Source organism: Pieris napi, chromosome 13 (genome assembly GCF_905475465.1).
Source record: "Pieris napi chromosome 13, ilPieNapi1.2, whole genome shotgun sequence".
NCBI classification, from domain to species: Eukaryota; Metazoa; Arthropoda; class Insecta; order Lepidoptera; family Pieridae; genus Pieris; species Pieris napi.
The window spans coordinates 2,160,820-2,181,770 of record NC_062246.1 but is presented as its reverse complement, the minus strand read 5'-3'; the positions used below and the strand labels follow the sequence as shown (position 1 = coordinate 2,181,770).

General features: G+C 33.5%; 1 protein-coding gene and 2 non-coding genes across 3 annotated transcripts; all 3 read right to left on the bottom strand.

Annotated features, from left to right (window-relative positions):
• Positions 1–464: 464 nt before the first annotated feature.
• On the bottom strand, positions 465–15,326 carry LOC125054996 (ras-related protein Rab-31). Its single transcript, XM_047657175.1, has 6 exons — positions 15,131–15,326; positions 7,210–7,337; positions 6,291–6,433; positions 3,677–3,821; positions 2,830–2,947; positions 465–1,129 (listed from the first exon to the last, which is right to left on the bottom strand). The coding sequence occupies exons 1-6, from the start codon at positions 15,171–15,173 to the stop codon at positions 1,023–1,025; spliced, it is 684 nt and encodes a 227-aa protein (XP_047513131.1). The 5' UTR covers positions 15,174–15,326; the 3' UTR covers positions 465–1,022.
• Positions 9,457–9,649, bottom strand: LOC125055654. Its single transcript, XR_007117944.1, has one exon. It is a non-coding gene; the product is annotated as a U2 spliceosomal RNA (small nuclear RNA).
• LOC125055653 lies at positions 11,010–11,202 on the bottom strand. Its single transcript, XR_007117943.1, has one exon. It is a non-coding gene; the product is annotated as a U2 spliceosomal RNA (small nuclear RNA).
• Positions 15,327–20,951: the final 5,625 nt, after the last annotated feature.

Sequence of the window (20,951 nt, the reverse complement as noted above, 5' to 3'; positions counted from 1 at the left end):
TAACACTGAAACAGCAAACTTTTGTTGTATATTCAACAGTGCCCGGCGATATTGCACATCGACCATTGGAAAGAGTCAATCGGCTAATTTCGGAGTTGTATAGCGTTGTCTCTGTCGCACACCGTGAAGTTTGTATTTCGTTTCGGAAAGGGTTTTACTGCTCTATTACGCGTGAATCAACAATAAAGCTCTATTATGCAATATTTACCGGTTACTGTATCATCATAACTTGCAAAATGTCCGATTCAAAATCAGTACAATTCTAATAATAATTTTTGTACCGCGCGATCCTCAGTTTACGACATCAAAATTGGATACAAAAATGTAAATCGGGATCGCTACTGATAAAGGAGCGTTCAAGTATTACGTAACGCAATTTTTGGAGATTATTGACCCCCCCCCCCCATGAACTGGCCGTAACGTTTTTCAATACCCAAGTCTAGTAAAACGTTTCGTGACCACCTAGTGACTCTTTAGTTACTATTATGTGTTGTAAGTAGAAAATAATATTAACAGTAACGCGTAATTCAATCCCCGCCCCGCATCGTAACGTTTTCCAAAAGGACAAAAAGAATCGTAACGTAATACTTGAACGCTCCCTAAGGAATACAAGAATAACAGTGATTTTTAATATCATTAAAAATTCTATATACATGGAATGTAGTCATAAATACAAATAATTAGATCAATTCAAGCGCGTACTTTTACTGTAAAATTAGACACACTATTAAAATATTCTAAATTTAAAAATTCCATTTACCTTCAGTTAGAAAATATAATTATATTAATAGATACATAATCCTGTCACAATTTCTTTATACAATTTTAACATTCTTAAACCCTTTAAAATATACATTGTTAACCAATTATTTCTATATATAATTTACGTAAACACCTTCAACCTTCAACGTCACATGCCTAATAATCTCTTATCATAACACGTTTTAATTTTTTTAAATAAATTTCCTTTATAAAACTTCTATCATAATAAAAAGTGCACGCTTAAATTGTTAATTTCAATGCTAGCAACACATATTTCTTTGCGTCTCCCCGTGAGCGACCCGGTCGTCCTGCCACGCCGGCAATTCAACTTTGCCTGTATGAGTTGCTGTTTCTTCTGTTGGTGTACCTGAAATTTATTTATTTACAAAAGATTGCCAACACTAGAAAAATAAAATGCAAGATTAAATCTGAATAGCACTTATAGACAAATAATACACGTTATAAAAACTAAAGGAAAATGGATTACAAAGTGTGAGGAGAGCAACTATGGATATCCAGACCTAGCTCGTTTATCAGAATGCTCAATCTGGATAATTTATTTAGGTTGGGGTTACTGACGCATCCCCGCAAGCATTGTAACCGACCACCCCCAGCTTTATAAAACAGAGCGAATTGGCCGATGTGAATGGCCCTTGCTGTGCTAAGGTCCATTCCACATCGTTCGTGGCCGTAGAGGACCGTGAGTTTAACGGCTGATGGTGGCTGGATGTGGAAGTCTACGCTGTTACCGTGTCCTGCCTCGGGCGATAGCTGGTGGCGCCGTGGGGTTTTAGTCGGTATGCACAGCAGCGAGTCCCATTATTATTATTATATTATAACCATTCACCACGAGAAAAAATATATCAACCTGATTCTTAAATATCTTAAACGATTCATAATCTTAATATATATAAATTACGCGTCACGTTGTTTGTCCGCTATGGACTCCTAAACTACTTAACCGAAATCAATCAAATTTGCACACCGTGTGCAGTAAGATCTATTTTACAAGATAGGATAGCTTACATACATATATATATATATACACGTATGCATGTCACTGAACTCCTCTTAAAGGGCTGGACCGATTTGAATGATATTTTTTATGCGTTTTGGTGGAGTCCTGCATGGTTTAGAATGTTTAGATTCACAAATCAGCCATCGCCATAGGCAGATGGCGCTACAGTCGGTACTTTTAAACTTTGTTTAATATCCTAATCGCTTGAAATATCATGCAGGACAACGTCTGTGGGGTTGAGTCCGCTAGTTAAATATATGATTTTTTAATTAACCTTAAATTATTTCATTGAATTCAAATATTAATTGTTGCCCTGACGCGAACGCCTGATCAGCTTGGCACTCATACACATACTAACACCTATTAACAACATATTTTTTTTTATAAGAAACGAGGATGTGTTTGAACACCCCCGTGCTTAGGATGAGCACGGCCGGTCAGTCATCCCATCGTAGTATGATAATTATTGAATGACCTATTATATTACCCACATTTTTTATTAATACCGACGGTGTTGCAAACGTCAAAATGATACAAATCCATTTAAATAATGAATTGTATTGTGTGATGAATAAATCTATTGTTATGTTTCTCTCACGCCCACTAGAAAGCGTTCTAGAATACGAACGTCAAACTTAAATCTAGTCTCAAGAGCTGTCACGCCATTTTTTATGTTTGAGGTTTGACATTTAACAGCTCCCGAGACGAGCTTGACTCAAGAAGACTCATAAAAAGAAAAACTATTATACTTACTTGGCTTAAGTCCGTGAGCAGCCTTGCGATTCTGTAACTCACTTTTCGAACACACACAGCGGTTTTCACACCGGCGGTCGCGCTCAAATCAGTCGTGAAGCAGTCATTTTATGATTTGGACTTCTTATAAGGAGGGATTATAAGCCAAGTAAGTATAATAGTTTTTCTTTTTATGAGTCTTCTTGAAGGAATTTTCGAATATTCTTCTATTCTATTTATATAATTTATTTTTAAGTGTATTTAAGTACCGTATGTAGATTTCGGGGATATTTAAAATTTTAAATCTAGTTACTCACCAATAGGTAGTCTCTCGTCACCGTCCACAGAGTCATAGGAACGCATAGAAGAGACAAGGTTAGTGCTGGACAGCTTCAGAAGAGATGTCGCTGTACTTAGGAATACTTGGTCTATACCCTGTAAAGATATTTTTTCATTACTATTTAAATTAACTCGACATGAATGCTTTGAATATGTCAAGAGAACATCGAATTAGGTATAAATTTAAATCATGTAAAGAATATACGTATATTATGTAATTTATTATTAAATTAATTTTTACGTAAAATCAAAAGACATTTACGACTAGCAATTCATAATTTTATTCAATGCAAGTTATTTTTATAGATTTCAATATTTGAAAGAAATAATTAATACAGTAAATGTATAAGGTTTAGGTAAGCGATTCACGGGATTGTCTTTATTGTATGTATGTTCATAACTAAATAATTACATAATATATTTCACCAGGGAACAAACGGGCAGGAGGCTCATCTGATGTTTAGCGATACCGCCCGCCGCCCATGGACACTCACAATATGGGCTCTTTTTTGTCAATTTCAAATATTTTGGTGGCGCTACAACTTTTTTAGGTCTGGACATCAGATTTGTGTTTGTTGTTTATGTTTCATGATAATTTGTCAATCTAATAGGCATGTGTGTCTGACACACAACGACTTTTTGGGTCAAGCCGGTTTCCTCACGATGTTTTCCTTTACCGTTCGAGCGAATGTAAAATTCGCATGTAAAAAGTCCGTTGGTACACAGCCGGGTTTCGTACCTACGACCTCAGGGATGACAGTCGCTGAAGCCACTAGGCCAACACTGATCAATATTTTATTAACCGACTTAAAAAAACAGTAATACCTGATCGTGCAACGCGCTCGTTTCACAATACGCCGCTCCTATGGACGTAGCATACTGCGTCGCCTCACTATGTGAAACTGCTCTACAAGATTCCAAATCACATTTATTGCCCACTAACGCCAGCACCATTGGTTCAGGTACATTACTGGAATCCATAAGTTAGTAGGTATTACATGCAGCAAGCGAATGGATGACTGCAGAATATTTTTCATTTCTACCCTCATATATTCCACAATATGAGGGTAGCAATGAATATGCAAAGCGGTCTATAAAATAAAACTTTTATTTTTCACACATATTTTTTTTTGAAGTTATACTTCTTTAGGCGCGTTATGAAAAATTGATGAGAGTGAAATTTTACGATGCGCGCGCACCGTGACACAAAATTAACAGAATGAAGTTGCCCACGGAAGATGCTACGGCATTGGACATAAATTAAAAACAACATTCGAACAATAATAGAATTTATGTTACACTTAATGTAAGAGAATAATAATAAATATTTATTTATTTAATTTTTCAAATGTAAACTGAACTTTATTGACTATAATGACTCCCTTTCCAGTCTTTGATTATTTAATTGTAATTAATTATTTGCATGCAATCAAAAACTATTTTTAATAATGCCAAAGAAGTATAACTTCTTACGCGCGTACATAAGGGGGCGTCCATAAATTACGTGAGGTGTTTTTTTTTAATTTTCTGTACCTCCCTCCCCCCCTGGTGAGATGTCGTGAGATTTTATTCAACCCCCTCCCCCATCCCCCAATCGCGTAAACGCGTTGGATTGTTATTGTAAAAAGAAAAAAAAATTGCTTCGTGCTTTTATTTACGACTAAAACAAAATAAGTGAAATGTTGAGAGTTTAGGTATGGAGTTAGCGGGAAGTTGCAGAGATGGCCTTTAGGCTGAACCGTTTTCCTAATTTTTTTTCAATCAGAAAAAAAATTGCGTGATATTTGCCGAGACCCCTCCTCTCTGCATCGTAAGATTAAATGAGATTTGACTCGACCCCCTCCACCCCTTAAACAAAACCCCCCTTAAGGATCTTTACATAATAAACCTTTTGCTCGGATGTTTTTTATATCGGCTTAATAGTTTCATGTCATGTTGAAGGATATCATAATTTATTGCATAATTTTATATTTTATAACACGATCTACAAAAATAAAAAAAACCTAAAACTAACAAATAATTTGTCAAGATTTTTCTTGTATATTATTATTTCTAGGAAACATTTTTTTAATTCAATAAAAATAACGATCTACTATAATAATAAATAGGGGTTGATCGTAGACGGGTGACAATTAAGGGTTGAATGTATTTTTATATTCTGTATCATAAAAAAACAAAAAGTTTTGTCTAAAAAATAAAAATTTAGGGGGATGAAAAATAGATGTTGTCCGATTCTCAGACTTACTGAATATGCATAAAAAATTTCATAAGAATCGGTCAAGCCGTTTCGGAGGAGTATGGGAACGAACATTGTGAACTTGAGAATTTTATATATTAGATAGGTGGTTAGGTGGTATTCGGGGGATTATTTTTCCGACCCAAATATCGGCCAATAGAATTGCACCATTCGACGTCACGTGGTACAACCTACATGGTATTATACTGATAATTTTTTGTGAAAATTTTCTCTGGTCGTTGCTTCAAGAAAAGTATTAAGTAGTTGTTTTATTCATTATGAAATTCTTATTTGTTAACTGTACATTTCGTCTCATGGTGCAATTCTATTGGCCGACATTTGGGTCGGAAAAATAATCCCCCGAATACCACACGAGCTTCAAAATTATCGGGCATTTCCCTCAAGGTTCCCTGCAAACAAATGTCATAATCATGACGACTATATTAATTGTTTGCAACGAACCTATCGGGAAATACCCGATAATTTTGAAGCTCTTGTGGTATTATAACTGAGAATTGATTCTATTTTTTTAAATTAATTTCAAACAGACTCATGCCTGGGAGGACCTGATTTCTGACTTAAACAACGGGTTGGTTGTTATAGAAAGAGAATCATGTAAACACGCCAAAAGTGCCACACATCGGGAGTCTAAATCGGAACAGCATTTTGAAGACTGTGGCAGATAACCTGTCTTCGCCTATCATGAAACATTTTGTGCGTACACTTGTCGGTTCAGGTCGACGGTGTATGCATAGTCGTCCGGTCAATTTAGACCAAAAAATGAGAGTGAAGTTACATAAAGTCCCAACAAGCTGAATTTCTGTGAAGTTGTTCAAAACATAAACAATGTCTAGAAGTTCCCCATCATTCCCGTGTAAGGAAAAAATTTTGTTCAAGGGGAAAGGTAAAAAAAATGAGTTTTTCGTGATCGCGAATTTCAAAGGGGAATTTCTAGTCATTGTTTATTCATTCATTCATTAAGTTTTGAACAATTTCACAGAAATTCAGCTTGTTGGGACTGTATGTAACTTCGAATGTCTAAAATCTAAATTGACCGGACTATAGAATGTTTCATGGATTTTTATGTTTAGCTTTTTAATAATAATATACTAGTCCGTAAGTTTATACTAACATAATGATGGATTATTTTATCTGAACAAATAAATAAAAGAAAAAAAGAAAAAGAAAACAATTTATATTCACCTTTGTAACTCCTTCACCCAACCTTTGATGGCTGCAAAACTACTGGTACTAGTTATATCATAGACGAGCAACGCCGCGTTAGCATTCCTATAGTACATCGGGGCCATTGACCGGAATCTCTCTTGGCCGGCTGTATCCCATACCTAAAAGTAAATCTTCATTAAGCTCTCGTGTCAGTCGAACTATACTCCATGGCTAATCGATTTTTGAAGTGAAACTTCTTTTGGCGCATGAGGGTAAATTTTTTATGGAACGTCACGAAGATGTGCAGCGTTTTTGTCGAAAAAAAGGGAGAGAGCGATTGAGACCGATTGAGAGTGAGTGAGAAGGGCGAATTACCTTATAGAAATTATATTTAAAAAAAAATTAAAGTAAAAGAATTTATGAAATATTAGTATTTTATATAGAATTGTAAATTAAAATGCTACGTGTTTTTATTATCGAAGAAATAAATTTAAAAAATTAAATTTTCTATATACAAATATGTAGTATTAATTTTCGACACTTAATATTTTAATGACAATTAAATTCCTAACATATCTTCTTCCCTACCTCTAAGTCTCGGAAATTTAAGATTTGTATAAATATGAACAAGACTTAAAAAATTAGTTAGCCAAAGAAGTTTCACTTTTGACATGTGTACTTTGTACGCACGCACTTTTTTTTGTGTATTTTCGGTTAAGGAGAATAGCTCCTGTACTGTAATTACCAAAGAGTTCCAATTTTACAATTATAATTTGACGGAGCTAATTGTTTCTCGTTTCTGAATCTCAGCCTTTCCTTTAAGAAATCATTGAATATTCGATATCTTTTTTGTTAAGGTTTAATTTTTATAATTTTGCTTTTGCTTTGCTTTGATGTTATTAGACTTATTATTTTTCGCCTAATTGTTTTTAGCTTGTATTTAAATAAACATTACCTGTAATTTAACCCTTGAATCATCAACATTAATATTACATGTGAAGAACGAGGCACCTATGGTTGGTGATATATGTTTTGAGAACATCTTGCCAATGTATCGCACCACTAGACTTGTTTTTCCCACACCTGAAATAATTATAATTTTCAAGTAAGTTAATATATTCCAATATACTTAAAGAAGAATTCCTTAGACACGTGTATTGCCATATCGTTGCTACGGTAGTCAATCATGGATATATAGGAGCGTTCAAGTATAACGTAACGAATTTTGGGAGGGGGGGGGGGGTCCTTTTGTAAAACGTTACGAATCGGGGCGGGGATTGAATTACGCGTTATTGTTAATATTATTTTCGACTTTCCAGTACCTTACACCACATAATAGTATCTTGAGGTATAAAGAGTCACTAGGTGGTCACGAAACGTTTTACTATACTTGGGTACAGTACTGTACTGGGGTACAGAAAAACGTTACGGGGCGTTAATGGGGGGGGGGTTAAATAATCTCCAAAAATTGCGTGATGTAATACTTGAACCGTCCCTATGACTCGAACACAAACAATTTGTCAACGAGGAATGGAACGTAGTGTACTACATTTTAAACTAAACGACAAGATAAGAAGTATAGAAATAAAACAAAAGTTATTGATGCACTATCCAATTGCAAAAAACTTAAGTTGAAGTGGGCGGGCCAGTCGCTCGCTTGAACAATGGCAGATGGACAAAGAGGGTAAAAACGTGGAAAGGGCCACCAGGGAAGAGATGCTTGCTCGGTGGGCTGACGAGCAATAATTGGTGGAGAAGCATGGGAGAAAAATGCTCAAGATAGAGAGAGATGGAGCCAGTTGGAAAAGGAGGTCTACCTCTACTCTATGAGGTCTTTGAAAATTCAAAAATATATACATATAATTATTTGTGTATAAAATAAGTAAAAATGGATGAATGTTTCAAGGAATAGATGAAGCTTAATTATTATTCAATATATTTAGTATTCAACCGAATACAAATACGATAAACAATACAGTACAACAGCTCTAGTGTATTACTGAAGAAACTGCGCATGCGTAAAACAGTATATGGGAATGAAATAAAAAATAAAAAATGTTTATTATGGAAAATAAGATACATGTATCACTTATTCCACGTCATTAAATTTGAAGGCATCCCTACTCATCGGCAAAGAAGACAGAGTCATCAAACAATCAAACAACACTTATTTAAAACAAATATCGCAAATTAATTAGAAGTAGCCTGTCTAGCACTAGTCCCAGGCCCTTTTATCAACTAGATAATCGTTGACTTTATAGTACGCCTTTTTACACAGCTTTTCTTTGATACATTTCTTAAATTTATTGAAAGGCAGTGATAAAAGAGCCTCTGGGATTTTATTAAAGAAGAGTATCCCTTTCCCCAAAAAAGAATTACTAACTTTAGATAGTCTAGTACGGGGAAATTGCAGCCTGCGTTTGTTCCGTGTATTAACATTGTGCGTATGTTCTATTCTAGTAAACTTATTACTATTTTTGTATACATACATAATATTTTCATAAATATATTGCGAGGGAAAGGTAAGTATATTAATTTCCTTGAATTTATCTCTAAGAGATTCCCTACATTTTAAATTATAGATTGCACGAATAGCCCTCTTCTGCAGGATGAAAATAGTTTCGACATCAGCAGCATGACCCCATAATAATAAGCCATAAGTCATTAAGCTATGAAAGTAACTAAAATAAACAAGTCTAGCTGTATCGACATCAGTTAGTGAGCGAATTTTTTTAACCGCGTAGGCTGCAGAACTAAGTCTCTTCGCCAATCCGTTAATATGAGGGGACCACTGAAGTTTTGAATCCATGGTGATTCCGAGAAATACAGTTGTATCATCCAGATTCAATTCCTCACCGTTTATTATTGGTCTAGTATCCATAACCCTTGCATTTTTTGCACAAAATTTAATGCATTTTGTCTTTTTTGCATTAAGTAGAAGGTTATTCATACTAAACCAATGGACAATCGAAGAATATGTCAAATGATAACATGTAGAATGTAGATGCAAAATAATAACCTGGCTGAGGTAAACATAAACACGTGCAAAATAATAGCGAGTGCCGACTGCCGAGTAGTGCCTGCGAGTGAATCTAAAGCTATTTTTAGTCAATAATCACGACTCGTGCGGCATGCCTCAGATTCACTCGCAGTCGTCTATAACTCTAGAGAATTATAACTCAATTTAGTATTTGTCAAATGTATTATGTGGGCCGATCCCGGCGGCACTGCAATGCCGGGCCGACCCGTGACAGGAGTGGAGCGAGCCCCGAACATCCCGTCAGTTTCCAAAAATCAGTTTAATATACTGGTCCCGCTATGCGGGAACTTTCAGATATTAAGCTGAAAAGAACAGATACTACACTTTGATCTTAGCCAAAAGGCCGAGAAGCGATACTGAAATTTTTAACTCTAGAGTATATAAGGCAAAATGAAATCAAAATGATAGCGCGTTTTACAAGTACCAGTACAGGACTTAGCGCCATCTACACGAAGGTTTTTGTATCTAAACTTTGAAATAGCGCCCTCTGTGTCAAAGTATACACACAAGCAATACCAGCAAAAGGTTTGCTATAAAATTTTGTCTTACGATTATTTTATACAATAACGTTTTGTTTATGTGTTATCCTTATATTTTTTAATGGAACAATTGTTTTAGTTCGACACGTAATTACGTTTCAATGCTATATACAACATGAAGTTACATAAATATACAATACTATTAAACAAGTTCACCCACTGCGTTAAAATTGACTGGCTTATTAAATCACTAACTAAGGCCCTTTTATCAACTAGATAATCGTTGACTTTATAGTACGCCTTTTTACACAGCTTTTCTTTGATACATTTCTTAAATTTATTGAAAGGCAGTGATAAAAGAGCCTCTGGGATTTTATTAAAGAAGAGTATCCCTTTCCCCAAAAAAGAATTACTAACTTTAGATAGTCTAGTACGGGGAAATTGCAGCCTGCGTTTGTTCCGTGTATTAACATTGTGCGTATGTTCTATTCTAGTAAACTTATTACTATTTTTGTATACATACATAATATTTTCATAAATATATTGCGAGGGAAAGGTAAGTATATTAATTTCCTTGAATTTATCTCTAAGAGATTCCCTACATTTTAAATTATAGATTGCACGAATAGCCCTCTTCTGCAGGATGAAAATAGTTTCGACATCAGCAGCATGACCCCATAATAATAAGCCATAAGTCATTAAGCTATGAAAGTAACTAAAATAAACAAGTCTAGCTGTATCGACATCAGTTAGTGAGCGAATTTTTTTAACCGCGTAGGCTGCAGAACTAAGTCTCTTCGCCAATCCGTTAATATGAGGGGACCACTGAAGTTTTGAATCCATGGTGATTCCGAGAAATACAGTTGTATCATCCAGATTCAATTCCTCACCGTTTATTATTGGTCTAGTATCCATAACCCTTGCATTTTTTGCACAAAATTTAATGCATTTTGTCTTTTTTGCATTAAGTAGAAGGTTATTCATACTAAACCAATGGACAATCGAAGAATATGTCAAATGATAACATGTAGAATGTAGATGCAAAATAATAACCTGGCTGAGGTAAACATAAACACGTGCAAAATAATAGCGAGTGCCGACTGCCGAGTAGTGCCTGCGAGTGAATCTAAAGCTATTTTTAGTCAATAATCACGACTCGTGCGGCATGCCTCAGATTCACTCGCAGTCGTCTATAACTCTAGAGAATTATAACTCAATTTAGTATTTGTCAAATGTATTATGTGGGCCGATCCCGGCGGCACTGCAATGCCGGGCCGACCCGTGACAGGAGTGGAGCGAGCCCCGAACATCCCGTCAGTTTCCAAAAATCAGTTTAATATACTGGTCCCGCTATGCGGGAACTTTCAGATATTAAGCTGAAAAGAACAGATACTACACTTTGATCTTAGCCAAAAGGCCGAGAAGCGATACTGAAATTTTTAACTCTAGAGTATATAAGGCAAAATGAAATCAAAATGATAGCGCGTTTTACAAGTACCAGTACAGGACTTAGCGCCATCTACACGAAGGTTTTTGTATCTAAACTTTGAAATAGCGCCCTCTGTGTCAAAGTATACACACAAGCAATACCAGCAAAAGGTTTGCTATAAAATTTTGTCTTACGATTATTTTATACAATAACGTTTTGTTTATGTGTTATCCTTATATTTTTTAATGGAACAATTGTTTTAGTTCGACACGTAATTACGTTTCAATGCTATATACAACATGAAGTTACATAAATATACAATACTATTAAACAAGTTCACCCACTGCGTTAAAATTGACTGGCTTATTAAATCACTAAAACCAGTTTCAAACATATGGACTGGCATAGTAACACACATATTACACAATATTGACTATGTTTTATGAAATCATTTAAATTATTATTTAATTAAATATTTTTAGCATCAACTTCATGATAATAAAAGATATGAAAGTTATGCTTTGTTCTGCTTGTATACAGTCAAAAGCTGTTATAACTTATAAGTAATAAGCACATCGAAGGGACTACTCGTATTTGGTTGTAAAGCCGATAGTCGTAACAGCCGATGACGTTGTTATTAAGAACCTAATACAATAGAATTCAGCCGGGACCTTTGATTTTGGTCAATATAACTGGTATGTTGTACTCAACGATGTCATCGTATACGGTTTTGAGTGTATTTATTATCGTATTTTTCTTGAGATCAGTCTTATGGAGATTATTGGAGTGCATAGAAAATTGTTAAGTGTGTCACGTGCTATATGATATTTCAAGCGATCTTGGGTTTCACTTATCACTATTTGCGATTCGATAAGCCCAGCTGTCTTTATCCGATAAAAAAACTGCAGTGATTGCAAAATGCACAAGGCCCTTCTTAATTAAAATTTTGAAATATAAAATAATGTTTCTTATTCAACTAAACTGGAGCATATTATGATTCTAGCATGGAGCATAATAACTTCTATCTAACGTCGTTCCTTGTAGGCCGTAGGGATATCTCCCGGCCTACAAGGTGACACAAAATAGTGGGTCATTTGTACCAGTATGGCGGTTCTTCAGGGGTCTTATTACGAAATTAAAAAAAGGAAAATGATGGTCATAGCGCTGGTACCGGCGGCCCAAGCGCGTGGGCGTTAGTCGAACTCGTCGGATTAATTACGACTTTCAAACGATTTGTTCCCCAAAAATTCTAGTATTTTCAGATAGTCCATAAAAAATAAGGGGCGGCAGTGTAATGCCATACTTCTCCGGTGTGACTTAGGGCCTGCCATACCGACGCAAATGCGTTAAGTAAAAAAAAAAATCAACCATTTGTACCAGGCTAATTTTTGCATAGTTAATCATCGTCGTGCTGCCATTTACAAAAATCACTTATCGGACGGTTCCAAATTGTCGCCATACCGCCGAAAATCAGCATTTTTTTTGCCAAACCATGTCGATCTTCACTTATAAGAATCTTTATATGGTTTCAATATAAGTTGTTCAGTAATTTCGTAGTTGATTTTTAGTTTATATTAAATATTTATATAAAATCTGTCATATTAAATTAAGATAAAATAGTTTAATCATCATTAATGGCCTCCGCAGGTATCGCCATCGCAATCTATCTCGTGCTTCTTGCGTGCACCTTCACAACACCTATTGTTTCGAGTTGCGTGACAACTCCAGACAACGCAGACTTCGTCTACCGGGTTTACTCTTGCCACCCGCCTATGAGATCAGTAGGGACTTTGTGGTTCTATCCTCCGCCATTCGGTGGACATGTCCCATCCGAACTACTTGAGCCTGTTGCAGTTCATGAATTGGCGAAGTTGGCGTCTTCAACTTAAAATTACGTTATAAAGTATTTAGTTGAACTGAATACGCCAAACACCTTCTCCGCAAACAAGGACTAAATTCTTAAAATAATCTTCTGCTCGAAAATTTATTTCTGAGAAGCCACAATCAGAAGTATTTTCTAGGACCAAAGGTAGCAGCGATTTCGTATCATGATGCGTCTACTGATCTCTTGGCTGGGATTAGTGTCACTTTAGTCGAAGTAAACACACAACAGTCTAATATGTTATCTTGTTTATCTATAGAAATGAGTGTACACCTCCATTTAAGTCTTGCAACACTAACGAAATGGGTGACAACGGGCTGTGGTAGATGACATTTATGGCTATCCTGCAGCCTCTCGTTAGCCTTTCCATTTAAAAAAAGATATGCCTCCTTTAAATTGAGCATAAACAACTATCATTATAGGTAGATTACTTTTAAGTTTTTTATACAATGGTAAGCATTTCAAGGCTACTGTAATTTAAATTTTAAACCATGTTTAGCCTGTGGTTAGGGCACCCAGGACACTGCCGTATCAAGTTCACATAGGATTATAAATATCAAATTACTATTTGCAAAAGCTGCTTATATAACTTTCAACTTGATTCACCATAGTCTAAGTATTTCTATCACTGTACAACATACATTGTTAACAAATTGAATTTTCTGCTAGAAATTCTTAATTAGTAATAAACAAAAATAATATTTAAGCCAAATCTATTATAATACATTTTTATAAAGAAATTATATGTAATATAAATAAGGAACATTGAGATGTTTTAAAAAAATGTTTATTAATAGCACAAAATGCTTCTAGAATGTTAATGAGAAAAGAAATAATGATATTAATCAATAACACTTACAAAACTGGCCAGGTGCACTGATTTTTACAATTCTAGGTTTGTTATTTGTGAAAATTCAAACTTATAAAGTGAACTTGGCTGATTCCAGGAATGCAGAAAGGAGAATATATTTGTGCATTTCTTTTAAACTGTTGTTACTGGCAATATTATAATATTATTGAGAAATTAGGGTGTGATTCAGGGTTGACACTTTGTAAGTGTGTAAGTGTGACTTCCATATATCACAGACATATTGGATTTTACCAAACAGTCTGTTAGGCATTGTAAGGCTTAACTTTCAATCTCACCCTTAAAATCCATGCGAATTAATTACATATAACATTAACTGACTGATAAAACATTTATCAACTGCATCATCACAAAATTGCTTCAATTACACACATTACCGAGTAAATTACTTTTAGATTAAAGAATTTTCAACTATATGTTCACAGTTCATCAGAAAATAATCTATAAATGAACAAGTTTTTATATGGTTGAATTATTTTACAAGTTGCATTACATGTTTTGAAACAAAGCATTTGGGTTATACTGATTACCTCACAGTAATAAATATTTCTAATTTAAACTGCCATAAATTGAACCTTTGTGTGAACTTCCTTATTGGTTCTATAGTGACACAATGCAAAGTGAAGCTAAGGATTTGGTAGTACTTATTATAACACATTTTATTAAATAACTACAAATGAAATTATATGAAGTAATGAATAATTAATTTATGTTAATTATAAAAAAAGTAAATAAAATCTCACAGTAAAAAATGACTTGTAAGATTTTGTATTCATATTCCTTCTTATAAGACAAGACCAAAAAAAATATCCTATTTTATTAGTAAATAAATATTGAGTAAGTTGTTCTACACAGTATTTTTTATTGTTCTCGAAAATAAAAAGATAAAATTAATTCTCTTTACATTTATAGACTACATAGCGGATTTCTGTGATGACTAATTAATTACTTATACTTAACAAAGTCATTAATATGGACTGTTTGTATTATATATCTAATACTCAGACATTTTATTAAGTTACATATCTACTTTATATAAACCTTAAAAACATAACACTTACATAAATAACATAGACATCATCATTAATATAAGAACGTTTTTCATTTAGTATTTCAAGTTTTAACGCCGCGAGATATGATCATATTAAATAAAAAAAGAGCAATGTTTTAGAATTTACCTTGCGATCCCAATACAACAATTTTTGCTTCAACTACTTTCATTTTGAACACAAACACTACACTAAAACAATATTTAAATACCACTCTCTTACATTTACATCTTCTTAGCTAACTTTTAAAAGAAATAAATTCTTTCTAACTACTTTAACGACCATCACACACAAACATCACAATATTTTTAAATTAGAATTTTCAATTTAGCAATAGCATTAGAATTTTCTGTGACATTGACACAATGTAAAGCTTGGCAGCTTGCACTTGACAGTTGGTATTAACAAGTGACATATTGACATCAGTAAGAAAATAGAAGCTCTTTAGTATTGTCAGTATAGTTCTTATAAAACTTTATAGTTTTTTTCTAATTTAATTTAATTATTTCACAGCTGAGCTTGATATATTATATATGACTTAATATCTTGTTTATATATAATAAAATTGAATTAAATATGTCTTCTGAAAAAAAAGATACGGCATTTCCTTGTTACGGCGTTTTTTTTTCAAAACATAGTGCGGCCTTAAGTAGTAAATCGTGTAATTAATAAAAATTGTTTAAGATATTTTAACGTTCTCTTGTTGTTCTCTTCTTGGAGCCGGAGACAAAATAACTGCGATTGACGTGACCCACAGCCACATACGCCAAATTGATTTGTATGGACGTGGTACTGTCATTCCTTTTCAAATTCGGATTATGCATATCGCAATATTTTTGTCTCAACCCCTAGGTTTTTATTAGAGCATTCTTGCACAAAAGCCCATGGAGCTAGTCAAATTAATTGCATCATTAATATTGAGTTTACGATTCCGCTATAACACTCGAAGGCAATCAATCGACAATCACTATAAATTTGCCATAAAATGAAGTTTATTAGAGCAGTAACCGAAGGACGAGTTTTATGATAGACTAGTGGAATCTAAGTGATCGTTGAATTACATAAATCTCTAAGTCGTTAGGAAAAACCATAAACAAACGCTTCTTTAAAAACCGTAAACTCTTCATACTGTAGGGTTTGTACAGATGATCTAGACATATTTTATTAAAGCCTATATGTATACTCACAGGTACATACCGTAAGAAACTTTCAAAGTGCATGTATATTGAATTATGAGAGACGTTGTAGCAGCAGCGTCAGTACTATTATTTGCTACCGCTCTCTGTTGGGAGTTGTTGTGTTTTGCCTTTTAGGAAGATTTTTCCTTTCCTGTTCTGTAACCTTGCGTTCTGAAATTATAAATCCATATGGAAAACTTCTTAAAAAATGAGGGTAAAATTTTTACGGAACGTCATGAAGATATGCAGCGTTTTTGTCGAAGAAAAGGAAGAGAGCGATTGAGACCGATTGAGAGACAGTGAGAAGGGCGAATTACCTTATTGAAATTCTATTTTTAGTAATAAATTTCGTAAAGAGAATTTATAAAATTAAAATTTCGTAAAGAGAATTTATGAAATATTAGTTTTATTGAAATCTCAAATGACGAATTTTAAATTAAAATTAATGCCACTTATTAATTTTCGTTGCTTTTAATATTTTAATAATGACAATTAAATTCCTAACATATCCTTTTTCCCTTTCCCTAAGTCTCGGAAATCTAAAGTTGTAGATTTGTATAAATATGAACAAGAGTTAAAAATTAGTTTGCCAAAGAAGTTTCACTTTTGACATGTGGTACCTACTATGTACGCACGCACTTTTTTAAGATTAAATAAGGTATTTAAAAAGTTGCCATAATAGTATATAATCTGAAATATTATTGATATAAAAACAATTTAATTAAATGTGTGCACAATTTATTTTAGTTGAAATCAAGATCGCAGATTTTCCCTCGCTTTGGCGTGGAATTTGGGCGCCATTACAATATTTTAAAAAATGTGATATATTGGTTTTGTGTTGCATTATAAATAAAATCTTATATTCCTACAAATTAAGTTCATTTTGGTTTTGCACTCTCTCGTTTTTATAAAACGCCTCAACCACAGTCAAAGAGCAAATAGAAAACATTATACAAATTGAATCGACGAGAACTTTTACAGAGCTATTATTACCTTTTTTTTTGTATCACTTAAAATTAAGTTACACATTACATGAAGTTTATTATAAAAACAAGGAAACGCTGATTTTTTTTTTCAGAAGACACTTTAATTTCATACACATACCTACCTAGTTTAAAAATGTGCAACTACTTTTTAAGTATGGTGAACGTAATGATAACCACAAAATATTATGTATAGAGTAGGAACATCTCTATTAATAATAGTAATAATTCAATGGTACAAGCGCGTACGCTACAAGCCTAAATATGTCAAGATTATGCCAAGGCATAAGATTTCTTTTGCTTCTGTTCCTGACATGTGTCGTCGATTATTAATATATTTTAAAATTTTAATATCACCTAAATACATGGCTGCTAAGTTAAGTGTTTGGAGTTTTTTTTTTAATGTACAGATGTAGATATTATTATGATTATGAGCGTTCTTGTGTGTGGTGCCCGACCACTATGTCCACGAACCAGCTACCTACCTATGGCAGATATATTGGAGATACCAATCAATTCGACTTGGCGTCCTTAAAGAAAAGAACATACTCATTCTTAAAAGGCTGGCAACGCACTTGTGAGCCCTCTGGAAATGAGAGTATCTATCGGCAGCGGTATAATTGCATCAGATGAGATGTACCCCCTGTTACATAAAAAAAGAAAATTGACATGGATATAAATTTAGGAGGTACTTCAATTGAGATAGGTACATTTTGTTTTTTGAATTATTAAAAAAAAAGTTTTATCAGCTCTATATTTATTCCACCCAATAATCTAGCCACAAAGAAATCTAGCAGTCGTAACATACATGAATGCGTGATTTACATATAAAACCGATTCTAGTAACATATTGCTGATGGAAACATCGAAAATCTGTTTAGTACGTAAATTACTATTACGTACTACGGAATTAAATATAAATATAAACTATAATAATTTCTTCATACGCATAAGCTCATCTTGCCAACAAAGAATGATTTACGAAGCGACGTTAATTTCCCCTATAATTCACGAGACATTACACGATTGACTGCCATTGTTTCGTTACCATTTACTGGTTAACAGTTACGAGCTTATTAGCAAAAACATACCAAAATGTTTTAATTCTACGTGAATTTATTTATTGGTTTGAGCTTTAAAATAAAATAATTGTATTCTGTGAAACATAAAATATAGAAAAAATATGGTACATAAGTATATAATTGATTAACATTCTTAATTTTTTTTGAGAAATTATGATTGTTATTTTTACCGTAAATCCCGCATAAGAGGAATACACGGGAATTCGGCTAAAAGACGGCTTTCTAAAGCGCATTGTATTTACTATATATGTATATATATAGCGTATTATGACAGTATTAATCTTAAGAGTCGAAAAATATATTATCTATACTCATTACTATACACTACATCCCCAGCAATACAAATAAATTATAAAGATTGTATATCGTACGATAATCTTATCATAAAACAAATCAGTCGAAAACTTTCATGTTATTAAGCAAAACATAATAACAAATAAGTAAATGTAATTCCGACAAATATGTTCACAACACTGCGATCAGATTAATTTAGATAAAAGCCCGGGAAATGGGAGCAAAGTGGTCGTAATGTTAAGTGCTGCTATAAATTTCGAAGAGCGCCATCTATACGACAGAAACTCATGTTGTATTCATGAGATGTGCTAATAGGTGGCGTTAGTAGTGATTTAATTCTGAATACTGTATTGCTGTCCGTGGTTTTATTGCTAGAACAAAAATTGTTTTACATACATTCTGTTTTGTTTATTTATTGTAAAATAAAGACTCAATCCTGCGGTTACGTGAACAAACTTTACATTGACACTTAATTGATGAACATTACACACACTAATACAATTTGTATCTTAGTTAAAAAAAAATTGAATCCAACACATAGCCGACATAGTACTAATTACATAGACATACAACTTCGGCGAGAATCTTTACAACCGCTTGCCTCCTGAGCTCCGGCAAATAGTAGGCTTTTGCTGTACCTATGGATTTTGATAAAATATAAACTTGTGTAAGTTTTTAATGAGAATAAACTTCTTCCAATGGCATTTTCTATTAATTATCTTAATTACTCCATGAAGGAAATCACAGTGAGGAATCCTTTAGGTCTAGAAATTGATGACGTGTAAAAAGTAATGAATTAAGGATAGCAGAAATATGAGAAAAAATACTTTTTTTTTTTTTAAGACTTCACACCAATTGACCTAGTCCCATGCTAAGCTGGTGAAGCTTGTGTTATGGGTATACAAACATATTATAGATAGATAGAAATATAAATACATATTTAAACACCCAAGACCTAAGCACAACACCAAATGCTCATCACATCGATGTTCGTCTCAGCCGGGGATCGAACCCGGGACCCATGGATTCGCAGTCAGGGGTACTAACCACTAGACCAATGAGTCGTCATTAGTATTATTCTGTGAATAAACTATTGGAAGTACTGTTATTTTTAAAACACTTTAAAAATCTATTAATTAAGAATAATTTATAATGTTTCACTAGATAAAAATTGCCGATCAATGTGTTTTTAAAACATTATTTGCCGGGAATCGAAACTAGGTTTGGGAAACGTATCTACTATTACCTACTACTATGTAGATAGAAATTATTTTCATAATAAACAACTTTTTAAATTATTTATTTAGATTTTTTAAATATTTAAAGTACTATTTAATAAGTGATGAAACTCACAAATTAAAGTTAGAGCGAACTGCATTGTTTTCAATTACGCAATAGTGTATCACTCCTGAATTAAAAACCAAAATTAAGCATTCAAAGTCATGAATAAAACCAGAATACATAAGGTATATACTGAACGTTGAACAAACGGTTGTCTAAACGATATACTTCGTCAAACAAAGCACTCAGTAACTTGGTACAGTGGAGACCGGCCAAATCCTGTTAGTGTACGAAATATATGGATAAGTCATTTTAATAAAATTTGAGTTTTATTAAAATTACTTATCCATATATATTATACTTCTTATACTAATAAAATATATTATACTTCTTATACTCTTATACTTCCCATTTGGTGTCGAGACCTTTGGTCCGTGTAAGCGCTATAAGGCTTTTTAAGGAAATAGCAAAAAGATTAGTCGACATCATAGGAGACCGAAGAGCTGGCAGCTACCTCGGAAAGATTTAGTCTAGCTATTCAAAGGGAGAACGCTGCCAGTACCTTCGGAACTTTATAGGGATATCTTTTAATACTATATTTTAGTTATTATTTTTTACTTACATCAATATATATTTAAACAAAGAATAATTTATAGTATAATTTGTAGTACCCTGACCCATGTTTGTATGAATTCAACTTATTTAAGAGGTGAAGGATTATATTATGATGGGGAATCAGGGTGCTAAGAGGAGGATCACGAGGAGTTCGTGAAAATAAATGTTATGGAGGAGACCAGCACTCATGGGATATTGCGTTCTTGTCTTCTTATTTAGTGTATAACTAAATACAAAACAACGCCAATGTTTTTCATCTCATTCTCTTCTCATCATTCTTTAAATCATTTAATTCGGTCAGTGAATGAATTAAGCGCTATGTTTAGAGGTAACACATCTAAACATAGCGATGAATTTCTGTAAGGTACCTCTTATGCCGATGATGATATATCTTAAAATTATAATTATTTGAATATTTGGTGATGTAAAGTTAAAGTAATTTATTTTAAATTGTTGATATTACACCATTGCGTGCTTCTATCATTTCCATTGTTATAATGTAGATTTGTATAATATG

Bases quoted from the DNA above. Each gene is read 5' to 3' on its own strand.
- LOC125054996 (XM_047657175.1), bottom strand. From the start codon at position 15,173: ATGAAAGTAGTTGAAGCAAAAATTGTTGTATTGGGATCGCAAG. The intron at 3,822-6,290 runs GTGAATATAAAT...TATGGATTCCAG, and splicing joins TGGGTGAAGGAGTTACAAAG to TAATGTACCTGAACCAATGG. The intron at 2,948-3,676 runs GTATTACTGTTT...ATATCTTTACAG, and splicing joins CGAGCGCGTTGCACGATCAG to GGTATAGACCAAGTATTCCT.